This window comes from Serinus canaria, chromosome Z (assembly GCF_022539315.1).
Source record: "Serinus canaria isolate serCan28SL12 chromosome Z, serCan2020, whole genome shotgun sequence".
In the NCBI taxonomy this organism is placed as follows: domain Eukaryota; kingdom Metazoa; phylum Chordata; class Aves; order Passeriformes; family Fringillidae; genus Serinus; species Serinus canaria.
This window is the reverse complement of record NC_066343.1, coordinates 72,510,659-72,523,552: the sequence shown is the minus strand read 5'-3', so window position 1 is coordinate 72,523,552 and position 12,894 is coordinate 72,510,659. Positions and strand designations below refer to the sequence as shown.

The 12,894-nt window shown below is 46.5% G+C and overlaps 1 protein-coding gene across 3 annotated transcripts in view; it reads right to left on the bottom strand.

Moving 5' to 3' along the window:
• SETBP1 (SET binding protein 1) overlaps window positions 1–12,894 on the bottom strand; it is a 244,904-nt gene that overhangs the window by 134,796 nt on the left and 97,214 nt on the right. For 2 of the 3 annotated variants that reach the window (XM_018920063.3, XM_018920064.3), the window contains one exon: window positions 6,466–6,537. The exons of the other annotated variant lie outside the window; for it this stretch is intronic. In XM_018920063.3, the coding sequence (XP_018775608.2) occupies window positions 6,466–6,537 (72 nt within the window). The remainder of the gene's footprint in view (window positions 1–6,465; window positions 6,538–12,894) is intronic. 3 annotated transcript variants of the gene reach the window in all.

Genomic DNA, 12,894 nt, shown 5'->3' with positions numbered 1-12,894 from the left:
ATCACCTTGTGCATGAGAAGATTTCAATGAAAGAAAAGATAATGAAGCGTTATATTGTGGTTGCAGGAGCTGAACCAGAGTTATTTCTTTTCAATGAGGTTTTTAACTCAGTGAGAAAAAAATAGATACCTGTACCTATATTTGTGCATAAATATATTTTGATAGGGTGAACTCAAAATAAAACTTTCTTTATTAAACACAGGGTTTACCTGTGTTTGAAAGGCATAATGCTGTATCCTTCCATGAGCTTCTTTATTATGTATAAGTCTAAAATTGTCTCCTAGGGACACATTTAACTATCAAACTGTTGAAAGCAAATTATACAGAACACCTATCTTATGGCTGAAACTCACTGAAAAAGGAACCCCCTCATGGTAAGGGAGAAAAAAATTTAAAATAAAGGGTGACATTCTCTGTTGCAAGAAAGAGCACCTCAATAACTTAAAAATCTTTTAACATATGCTTGAAGAGGCTGGGGAGGGGACTAGTAAATATGCAGAAAATGTACTATACATTGCCTTTTGGGGGATAGTATGGCCTTTCCTCTGCTATCAGCATGTGAAACCCTGCAGGCTTAGCTGCCTTAGCAACTGTCTACAGTTTGGGCAGGTCAGGATCAAGGGAGGCTGAATCAGCTTCTGCTGGTGGCTCCCCTCTCCCACTGCTGACAAATGGAGTTTGGAGTGAAGGAGTCCAGTTTCTCAGCTGGGCCTGAGCCTCTTCAGCCAGTAATAATTAAATGTGCCCAGAAATACTCCCAGGCATGGAGGCCAACTGGCACAGAGAGGTTTGTACCTCTGCTCACAACCGTGTCCTAACTTTCCTAGCCCGGCAGCTAAATGCAAACAGCTCACAGGGATGAACCCTGATCCATGCTTAAGGACGATTTAGGAGCTTGCTAGCTGGACCAAAAGTGTGCTGAGAACTGGTTTGATACTTTGAGTACACCCAGTGACATTCCCATGAACGCCCCCAGATACTGTTTAACTTGCTTAAGTTATTGTTATGACATATTTCTTTTCCAGATCACGATTACTTCTTCCCAGCCAGAAAAAGGGAATTGTATGGCTGTAAATTTGGTTATGACAATAATCCTTCTGCTGGTTCATGAAATCATTCTTGCTCAATAGGACGTGTGTTTACTGCTGTCTGCAATCTAAGAATCTTTGCAAGGAACCAGATGTGGTGTGTTTAAAGTGAAAAAATTGTTATGCCTGGACAGATGAACTTCATAAACAAATCACTGTCCTCCTTATCCCGCTGCACATCACTGACATCTGCCTGATACTATATTTTCAAAGTTTGCTACTTTAAATTTCTTCCCCGCACTGAAAAGCATCCTAGCCCAAGTACTTGCCATAAACTCTTAACTCTGCTGCATTGGTGTGCTGGTTTCCTCTGGGGCAGGGTTCATTTTCTTCCCAGGGGCTGTTACAGGGCTGTGTTTTGGGTTTGTGCTGAACACAGGGTGGATGGCACAGAGATGTTTTTGTTCTTGCTGAGCAGAGCTTGCACAGAGCCAAGGCCTCTGCTGCTTTTGGCACTGCCAGCCTGGGGAGGGGATGGGGGTGGCTGAGAGTTTGGGAGGTGGCACAGCCAGGACAGGTGACCCCAAGTGACAAAGGGATGTTCCAGACTGTGTGACACCATGCTCAGTGTATGAAGTGGGGGAAGGAGGAGGAAAGGGGAATGTTTGGAGTGATGGTGAGTGTTTTCCCAAGCCACTGTTACATGTGGTGGGTTCCAGCTCTCTGGAGGTGACTGAACACCCATCTGCCCATGGCAAGCAGGGAATTAATTCCCCTTTTTGTTCTGCTGGTGTGCAAGGCTTTTATTTCCCCTATTAAACTGTCTTTATCTCAACCCATGAGTTTTCCAGCTTTTACCCTTCCAGTTCTCTCCCTGATCCTGCAGGTGAATCTGAGTGAATGAGGGACTATGAGGTGCCTGCTGGGGTTAAACCATGGAAACTGGGATACTGTTAGATGTCCCATAGCAACTTTCTGTCCTGACTTGCAGAGCACTTCTGTTTTCATGGATTTCTCTGAGCTACAAGAAGACGAATGCAAGCTCTTTTACTCTGAGAATTGATTTCATCAAGGCAAGGCCATCTGGCAGAAAGTAGAGCAGGATTAATGCAATCCCAGACCAAATGGGAAGATCTTGGCATTATTTGGGTAACATAGTTACCCAAATAATGGCACCCTCCTACATCCCACAAGGAATCAAGGAAGAGCATGGAGGCAGAGGAAATAGTTCATGCCTAGACTCTCCACCACACACACCACAAAGCCTGCCCAGTGGAAAAGTTTCAAAGCTGCTATCAGAAACTCTTATAACAACTGTTCAGAGGAACTCACCCCTTTGAATGGTTTAGCTCATGATGCTTCTAAGAATCACCTGTGCAGCAACCTACTTAATCTTTGCAGACAGAGCTTGGGAGGGAGCTCCTCATCCTGCTGGGCTGGCTGTACCTCAGCAGTGGCACTTCCTCTGTGGAGAGACCAAGGCTGCCGTCCACCTTTTGCAGTTTTGCCTGTTTTTCACAAGGAAAAGGAGGTGCAGACCTGTGTCAGGAGTTGGTGTCACCTCCCAGTTCCCCTTTGGACACCTTTGTGGCCCTGGAAGAAGCAGCTAAAAAGCACCATGTGGGCTCACAGCCTCGATGTTTCACAATGGCTCCCTGACTCAGGAAGCAATAATGCCAGAAGGATGGCAGATTCCTTCATGCCAGGAGGATGGCAGATTCCTTCATGCCAGCAGAATCTAATGCCTTATGATCCTGTCATCTAGTGCAAAAGGCAGGAGGAGTAGGAAGCCCAGCAGGCACCTGACTGAAGAGGCTGGGGGAGATGAGAGTATCCTGCTGTGAGCTTCTCCCACCTCCATAACCTGCTTATTTTCAAAGAGTTTCCACTACTCTCTGGTAGCTATTGTTCTCCACGCCTGGTGCATCATCATCCCCACTACACTGATGGTTTGGGATTCTCACACTGCCAGCCCTTCTTCCTCCTGACACTGAAATGAGCATCTTGTTTGGCTTCAGGAGGGGAAAAACACGTGCAGCTCGGACACCCCTGTGCTAGCAATGTACAGGATGATGCTGCATAGCCTGTGACCAGCATGGGCTGCCTGGGCATATAATCATGCTCAGACCAGAGGCATTCACACCCATGTGTCTGCTCCTTTTCCTTCCAAAAGTGACCACAGCACCTGCGTAAAGCTTTGGCACAACTGCTATTGATGTGCAGAGTCAGCAGTGAACAAGGGATATTTTTCAGTTTGATTTTTAAGGAGGCTGCAGATTCCTCTTGGCCATTAAGATGAAAAGGAGGCTAATTCAAAGCTAAAGCCAAGTCTGAGGAGTAATTCTTCACAGGCAGGTAAGAGAAAGTAAAAGTCATTCTTTGCTCTGGTTGGCCCTGTAAAATGAGAAATACTATCAAGGCTGTGCATTTTTTGAAACCTGCATTATTTCTTTTTTCCTTGGGAGGGCTGAAAGAGATTCAAGCACTACTGTTATTATCTCTAAAATGACAGAGATATTTTCATGTGAGTTTCCCTTCACAGTCTGATATCCATATTCACCATGTGCATTTCTTTGATTCGGCAACTGCAGCTCCCCTGTGGTCCAGGGACTCAAGGTTCATTTTGTGTTGCTCTTTCTGCCAAAATGTGGTTATTTCAGATGGAAAAAAAAAAAATCGCAAGGTCACCCACAGCCCTGACAGAAAAAGGAGGGTAGGAGAATATTAGGAAGAAACTATTAGCTCTAATATCCAGCTGCATTTGGCAAACCTGAGCGTATTTGGATTGTCTATGCCAGCATTTCACTCCCCTGCTTCCAAATGACTGCCCTGGCCCCAGTGATTAACCACCTGAATACACCCAAGAAGGATATTCACAGAAAAGATCTCATGATGAAAAGGCTATTCCTGGCCTTCTTTCCATCACATCATAATCTGTCCACTAATATGGCTTGAGATCTCAGCTGATCAAAAGGTCATAAGATGCTACTGCTAAGTATCACTCTGTCTCTGTTCAGCCAAAGGCATTTTTACTCCATTCAACAGGCAGAGGAACGTAATAGCAAAGCCTTCAAATCTGTTTGTATAATAGATGAAGTCTTCTCTTTATGGCATTATTCATCCTTCAGGGAATGACACCTGATAAATAAACCTCCAGTTCCCAGTGAATTTAAATAAAACAAAGGCAAATCATATCCCTGTGCCCTGTAAATATAAAACTGCACATAACATAAGATTTCCCAGTCTTCCACCATCTCTTTGCTAAAAAAGCTATAAAGTGCTGACCATCCTCAGATTATGCCAAAATCAAGGGAGCCTAAATCTCTGAATAAATTACAAAAAGCATGGTAAAAACAGAGGAAGGACCTAAAGACAGATAACTCATTTAATCCAATGGAATGGTAAAACTTGCATCTTTTTGTCTTCATGCTAAAAACCAGAAAGGTAAAAAAGGGGGGTTAGCAGCACATCAATAGCAATAATGGAGTGGGAATAGGAGGAATATAATAAATGGGTTATTGTGTTTCCCAGGGAATAACATTAGGGGGGACACAATTTTCAAGCATGCTGGGATGGATAAAAACACTGAACCACATCCTTCTCAACACCATGACTTGGCCCAGCTGGTCACCATGGCACTGGTGGCAACTGGGCCAAGTCATGGTCCATGTGATGCCAGTCATTGCCTCCAGCAGCAACTGCAGCCACTTCTCTGGCCATCCTGCTTCCAATTCTCCCAAGACAGGCAGGGATCACTGCCCAGACAGCAGGGACAGAGGGCACCACTGCCAAGAGCCACCTGCCACCTGAAGCCCCTGTCCAGAGGGTCTGCAGAGGCACCTCCTGTGAGCAACACCTTTGGGGAACTGTTTTGTGTTTCCAGCACACCTGAAGTGTTGTCACAAACAAATTAAACCCCTCAGCATTTCCCAGATTATCCGCCCACTCTCTGGCTTTCCAGAGATCCACACCCAGGACCAACAGACAGTTTCTTTAACTGCACCTGGCAGTCGTTTTGCTCCTCTCCATGCTTTCAAAGCTGAGAGCCATCAAAGATTAGGAGAAAAAAATCATGACTGTTTTCCCCTAAGAAGCAGAACTGGTAATAGGCTTCAGGAAAAATCCTTCTAAATGCAAGTGATAAGTGTAGACTGTGTGAAGGCTGACAGGTCTGATTATAATTATCCCTGCAAGGGGACTAGCACTAACCTCCCTTCTGGAAGGCAATGACAATTCCTGGAAGGGAACATGCAAGTAAATTATCATAAACAAAATCGTTGCAAGTGAGTTGTCTTTCTCTGGAAAACTAAACAAGATCCAGATTTGGGGGTGGAAAAAAAAAAAACAAACAAACCAAGCCTTAAGAATTTATTAACGTTAATCCTGATAGAAAATTACACTTAATCATAAATTTAAGTTTTTCTGACTTCAGAATGATGGGAGCAAAAGAATCAAGTGGGACACATGAAGTGTAAGATGAAGTCATGCATGCCAAAGGTGTTTGGAAATAAAGAATATATTCTGAAAGTACACTTGAAGAACATACCATGTATTTAAACATGAACAATGAGTCCCAGGGAGGATGTTGGTTCAGACTGAGATAAATATTCAAAACTAAGAAAAAAAATCCAAACCACTTTGCACCAACTTTTCCCCTTCCTCACATCCTAGCCAAACAAAACCAATGAAAATCTCTTCAGATTGCTTCTATCCATATACATCCTTCCTTTGCATCTATAGGTTAACCAAAATACAACAGCACCAGCTTTCAGCAGGGTTGTGAGGCAGATAGGATAGGAAGTATTCCCTCAAGATCATCCTGTCCTGACCTTTCCGCTTTCTTTGATGGCATTCCATTTTTCTTAGTCTGCAATTTTATTTTTTTTTTGGCTTTTTTTTACTCCATTTCCATTGAAACCTTGGAAACAGAGAAGCTTGGGCAATCTGGACTAAAAGTACCACAGCTTTTTCTTTCTGAAAACAGGGAAATAGATATTATCTTAATAGGGGCTATAACTGCATAGGAGATGAAGAGAAGAGTCAAAAGCAGTCAAAAGCAGTTCTAAGAGTTTCATTCTCATTATACCTCAATGGAGTGGAGCAAATAAATTGTGCAAGGAGACATATGGAAGCTCATAGCAAATGGCCTATTTAAGGCTCTTACTTCCTAATTAGGTCCTGGTGTCAGGAGGTTGGTAACAATTATTCACACATAGATCATTTGGATATGATACAAACTGTTCTAAAACCCAGACCATCATAATGGCATGCCTTAAAAGAAACCCAAATCAACTTTTTAGACTCATTTGCTTGGTGCTTGGACTATCAGTTTCTGTGGTACACATAGCTAAATTTTGTGTCCAACATTGCAAAATGGTGTTTGGAAAGAGGAAAGGATAAAACAAAAACCATCACAGCTATGTCCCCTTGTTCTTACCTTGTTCACAGATTTCGTCACTGGACTCTGCACAGGGAACACACACTCTCTTCCCAAATTCTTCATCTGACTCTGTGGTGTTTCCCAAAGCAAAGAGAAAGAAAGAAAACCTTGATTGTAGGGTTGACTGTGTAGAAAATGGTCACAAACATCCAGAGTTTTGCTCTGCCCTTTTGATTTCCTCACATGTTTCAGTGTGACCACGACCACCACTTGCCTGAATGCTCACAGCTGGGGCCCCGTGAGCACTCAGTGGTGGGGTCCCCCCTCTGTCCTGCAGTGTTCTGTAAGGCCCCCCAAGCTTCCCCTCACCCCACACAGATGTGTTAACTTCCCCTCCCCAATGTCCCTTGTGAGCATGATGGCAGAGCCACCACAGCCTTCCCCAGCAGCTGTGGGGCACACAATGAGCCCTGGTCTCAGGGAGCGATGCCGTGGGTTCCTCTGACATCCTGTGCTAGAGAAGCTTGGGAAGAGAGCAGGGAGGTGTCCCAAGAAGCCAACCCGCCTGGTTTGTATAGGAATTAAAGCAGGGAGCTGAAGCCAAGGATTACCACATTGCAAAACCATGTAAAACAGAGTAAGTGCTCGTGATTCTGCAGCATGACTACAGCAAAACTGCTCTGCACTGTGCTTTGGTACTTCTGGTATGAAAAGGAGGTCTTCCTCTCCCCTTCCTGCCCTCCCTCCTCCTCTCCTCTTTGTCCACCTCTCCAGCCCTTCACACAAAGGTGAAATATTTCACATTTTCACCTGTGGTGATGCAGATCAGAGTGTTTGCTTTGTTTTTCTTTGCTTTTCACTGATTTTGCCAACGGCATCCTTTTAAGCATCAGTCTGTGCAAAGATAATAGGTGACACAATTGTCTATAACTGGAATCAGCAACAAATCAGCCATCTGCCACTCCAAGGGTCTGAGATTAACCCAGCCACTGGACCGTGACTGCAAAGCATTTGCACATTGAGATTACAGAAATGTGAGGTTTACAGGTCCCAAAAAAAAAAACAACAACAAAAAAAACCAAAACCAAAACCACTGGGAGTGGGGAAAGTGCAGGGAGAAGGAGTGGAAGACGGCCTCAGAAGAGCCCTTTAGACTGACCCTTCCAGGCACAAGTCACCTCAAACCAACTCCAAGTAGATAATGTTTCTCATTATAAAGTGCTAAAAGGCTGAAGGATTATGAAGGAAGCAACTTGAGACACATTAGACACCATGTTTCTGGAGAATATATCCAAAGACACTTCTTTTAGACAGAGAGAAATGAAGACAAAAGACCTCCAGCTGCCTTGTCAAAGCCTTCCCTCCTTGGGAAGCATGACCAAGCTGCCGAGATGGCTGACTTGACCATTTGGAAAGAACAAGAGTATTATTTTTGCTGCAAGGTGGACAAGATGCATTCCACAAGCTCCCCTAGGGTTAAGATTTTAAGAAATGAAAGAGGTCTGCCTACTGAAATAACAAGGTTTGTGAAGATATCTTAATTTGTTGCTCCCAGTTCTCCTGGAATAACAAACACTATTTTGCTGCTGTGCACACACGGATGCTGTCACTCCACATTAATACCTGTCCATGTCTTTGGGATCCTCTCTATAAATCTGTTGGGAATTTTTATCTGATAACCGAAGTATTTGAACACCGAAGAAGTTTAAGTCAGTAGTAAACACAAGCTGGCTCCAGATCTAAAGGCACGAGCACTGGTCTGTACAGTGCATGGTGGGTCAGGACAAGAACCAGGGTCTCCCTCTCATGTTGGTAGGCTTTAGCCACCACTCTCTCTTGCAGGTTAAAATCCCACAGATCACCCCTGAGATTCCCATCCTCAGAGATATCAGGTTAAAAAGAGGAGGCTCTGCCCAGAGGAGTAGGTGCAACTGCAGCCAAAAGTTTCAGCAAGAACATCTGGAAAATTCTGGAACATCACACCTACAGGGAAGGACTGAAGAATTGTAATTGTTCAGTCTGGAGGAGGGAGGATTCCAGGGAGATCTTGAGCATCTGCCCACCCCTAAAAGGGCTCCAGGACAGCTGGATAGGAACTTGGGACAAGGACATGAAGGGACAGGACAAGGGAAAATGGCTTCACACTGCCAGAGGGCACAGATGGATGGGATATTAGGATGGAATTCCTGGCTGTGAGGGTGGGGAGGCCCTGGTAAAGTTTGCCCAGAGAAGCTGTGGCTGTCCCTGGATCCCTGGAAGTGTCCAAGGCTGGACAAGGCTTGGAGCAACCTGGTGTAGTAGAAGGTGTCCCTGCCCATGGCAAGGGGTGAAACTGCATCAGCTTTAAGGTTCATTCCAATCCAAACTATCCAAGGATTTGGTGATTCAATGAAATTCATGCAAGGGCTGCATGGTGTGTGCCCTGGGTGGGGAAGGTATTTCCAACAGCTGAACTCATGACATCCAAAGGGACAACTGAAAACCAAACAGCGTGCACACGTGTTGGCAGAAAACCCATGTGTTTTATGCATGTCCTTTATTCAGAGGAAACTGGTAGGATTGGGTGGAAGGTACAAGAACACACTCCAGGTTCTTTGGCTGGCCCTCTTGTTGATATTTCCATGGTAAGGAAACCAATGTCTCCTGGGCCAAGCCCTGCACACCGTGCAGTCACAACAAAGGTAAAGAGCAGAAGGAATGGCAGCACCTTCTTTGCACGAGCCCAAGTTGAACTGCAGCAAATACAGGGTACAAAGCCCAGCTGAGAGGTGAGGAAGAGCAAGGGATCAGCTGCTTTGTTCCTCCTATTCCATACAAAATCTGCTGGCATCAACTTAGAAATGAGTGCCACTCCCAGCAGCATTAATTTGGGATGGAGAATTTGATCCTCCACAGAGGAAGGACTATTGATCTGTGAGGAGCTGTGAGAAGAGGGTGAGCAGAGCATGTTAGACAACTCCTTTAAGTCTGCCTGGACTCCCCCCTGTTTAGAACAGCATTTCCAAAAGCCTTTCCTGGGCAGGGGTAGGTGCTCCCAAACCAGGCCTACATGTCTGAGACCAAAGGTGAGGTTTGAAGTGGTTTGAAGGTGTACTAGGGCATGGTTTTCAGGTGAGAAAGAGGTCACAGGGATCATCCCGTGCCTGAGACTACAAAATGGGCCAAGCTAACAACCCAATAATCCACAAGCTTCTGAGATGCAGCAAGCTAATGAGGCTCTGCCCGTGCTTTAGAAAGGTCTCCTTGAACTTGACCTACTGACTATGTGAGGGCTAAAACTGCTGTTCTAACAGGATCTAGACCTGTTTTCAAAACCAGAGACTGGGGTTTTCCCTTTCTCCAGTCCCTAGTTTCTGTGATGACAACCTAAAACTTTAAATATAAATTCCAGAATGATCCCAAAAGGAACACCTGTGCAGCAGGAAGGGGGTGGGAATGGAGGTGGGGGGGGTGGGGAGTATTGGATTTAATTTCAATTGCTGAACTACCACAAGGTTATAATTTTTTAAATGATAAAATTAAAAAAAAAAATCGAAACCTAATTTAAAAAAGAGGTGGTTTGTTTTTTTCCTTGCCTGGGAATGGAAGAGCAAGGGGATGAGCACAGGGCAAAACCTTCCCTTTCAGACAGAAATCACCACAAAAACTCCATCCCGTTTCTTGCAAATCAACCAACATCGCAAAACGATGCCGTTTCAGCCTTGCATGCTTGTTTGTTTGTTTGTTTGTTTGTTTGTTTTATCCAGACAGGTTTTTGCGGGAAGGGGCTTTTTGCAGCCCAAACAGCGCCATGCATCAACCAGGAGCTGAGCTGAGCCGCGGAGCCGCTTGGAAGTTGCCTCATCTCCCAGCAAATGAGAAACGGAGGGAAACACCGACGCAGGCGACGCTGCACCTTGCAGCAGAGACTCCAGTGTCCTACAAGTAACCTTGCATCAGACACAGACCCACAGCAGCAGCCTGATGGGTACAATGAGGAGGAGGAGCAGGAGAGCGACTAGGAGGGGAAGGGCAACAGGAAAACAGTAAGAAAACTCCCTGAGAGTCTTTTCCTCCTTAGAGGGGGGGAAAAAAATATAAAAAAATAGAAATCCCTGCCCGATACGGAGATGGAAGGAGGGGATGAGACCCTTTACCCTCCAAGTCCCCAGCAAAGATCCCCTCCCTTTCCCAGAGCTCCTGAATACCACAGGGGGTGTGGTGGGGGGGAGCTGGGGGAGAAGAGGGTCACATTTAAAAGGCGAAGGGGAGGCAGGGAGGAGGGAGGACCCTCCCGAGCCCGGCCAGCAGCCCCACGGTCCCGGCCATTCTCATTCCCGACACGTTTCCCTGCTCTCCAGCACAGCCCGGCTTCGAAATATTAGTGTGGCGCAGAGTGCCATTTTCGAGCCGCTGCAGCTCCTTCTTGGCACCGGTTCAGCTTTTTGTCTCGCCTCCTCCTCCGAGCGCCCAGCGGAGGGAGGCAGAAAGAAAGGAGGGAAATAAAGCCCCGTCAGGCTGGCCGCAGCACCCCACGCCCTCCCAGCCCAGCCCCTCGGCCAACAAAAATCTCCTTCCACCTCCACGGCAGCCGGCGCGCAGCCTCCTGCCCCCTTTTCATCGCGCTCCCTTTTGTACTCCTCTAAATTTTTCCAGCCAAGCGTTGCAACCTTCCACCCTGCCTTTCTCCTCCATCCCCAGCCCTCCCACCTCCTTCCCTCTCATCGGCAGCAAAGATCGTGCCATGCTTGCCGATGCCCAGGCATCACCCCGGAGCGGGGAGAGCCCCCGCAGGGTGCCCGGTCCAGCTCGGAGCGCTCAGGTGTGCACACACACACAGGTGTGGCAGGGCAGGAGATGCTCTGCATCCCTCTGCGTTGCTGCGATCACAAGCCCGAGCTGGACAGCCGAGTCCCTCCTCCTCCTCCCGCTTGTGGGGCAGGGAGGAAAGCAGAGGCAGGATCACAAGGCAGAGACACACTGTATTTTTTTAAGCAACCCAAACATGGCATTGAGCGCTTCCACCAACAATTTCTCAGCCTGCTGTGCTGGCAACCAGCTGCTGGTTCCAGCCTGGCACCAGCTTTCATTTGTTTTTCTCTCCTCTTAAACGCCCTCCTCCCAAGTATTATTCCTTTTTATTCTCGAGGGGTTTTTTTTTTTTCTTTTTCTTTTTTTTTTTTTTTTTTTTTTTGGTTTTTTGCTTGGTTTTTTTTTCCCCCTCTCCTATTTCCCTGTCAGCTTTGCCATAGAGACAGGGCTTCTCCATAGCTTGCCACCTTCCCTCTGGTGACAGGACCTGAGGGAGCAGCCTGAAGCTGTGTCAGGGATAGTACAGGATGGATATTAGAAGAAGGTTTTCTTCCCCAGGGGATGGTCAGGCACCCTAGGGCACTCAAGACATCAAGGCTGCCAGAGCATTTGGACAACACTCTCAGGTACATGGTGGACTCTTGGAGCTGGACTCTATAACCCTTGGGAGCCCTTACCACCTCTGAATATTCAATTATTCCGTGATTCTAGGGGGAATTCCTCCCGTTCCCACCCCCAAATCTGAAGCAGCACGTGTGGAAGGGGCACTGAAGGAAGCAACACATGATGTAATACTCAATGGACCAAGAACAAGAGAAAAAAAAAAACCTCATATGTACACACAAGAAGAATATTCTCTTCTCTGAAGAGGAGGAGGAGTGAGAGATGCCCTAAAAGCAGGCAACACAGCCAGTGGGCTGCCAAGATGTGCTAACCTCAGCCCCCTCCTCAAAGGAGGGAGGAGTCAATTTTTGTTGGAAGGTAGAGAATGAGGCAAAATGCATGTTCTCTGTGGAAAGGACCTGAGAGAGCCAACTTCCATCCACTGATGTGACTCCTATTAAACCAGACTTTCAGACACTGACATATGCATGACAGAGATAAAGTGCTATCAAATACACCTTGTCTGGTGCCTGGAGGGAAGAGATTTAGAGAAAAAAATATAATAATGCTGATTCTGGGGATGGCTTGCGAAGGACAGGGAGGGAGGAGAGATGTGCTGAGGATTTTATCATGGAGGCTATGAGTGCATTAATCTGAAAACCTGTCTAGAGGCCCAGGGCAGGGGGCAGCCCCATAAACAGCCACTGGTGTCCCTGCAGTTTTCATGGGGCTGCCTGGATGGCTTTGTCCACAGAGAAACATCAGGACTCCTTAGAAAGCACAGGACTCAGAGGATGCTGAAGCAGATGGGCATTCCCTCTTGGTGGCAAATCCCCCAGGAGACCCAGCAGAAGTGCCAAAAAAATAGGCTGGTGGTTCTTGCTGAACATGTTCTGGCCACCTCAGGGAGTAGCAAAACAACTGGCTGGATATGAGGCTGCAGAGGCAGGCAGGCAGCATGCTCAGGGGGGTACAGCAGTGTCCTGAGCAGCTGCCTAAAATGTGCCTGGGCAACACCATGCCTGGCTGTGGATGAAGTAGAAATTGTGGGCTGGATTGGTACCCCATCAGCTGGGCCTGACATTTGCCTGC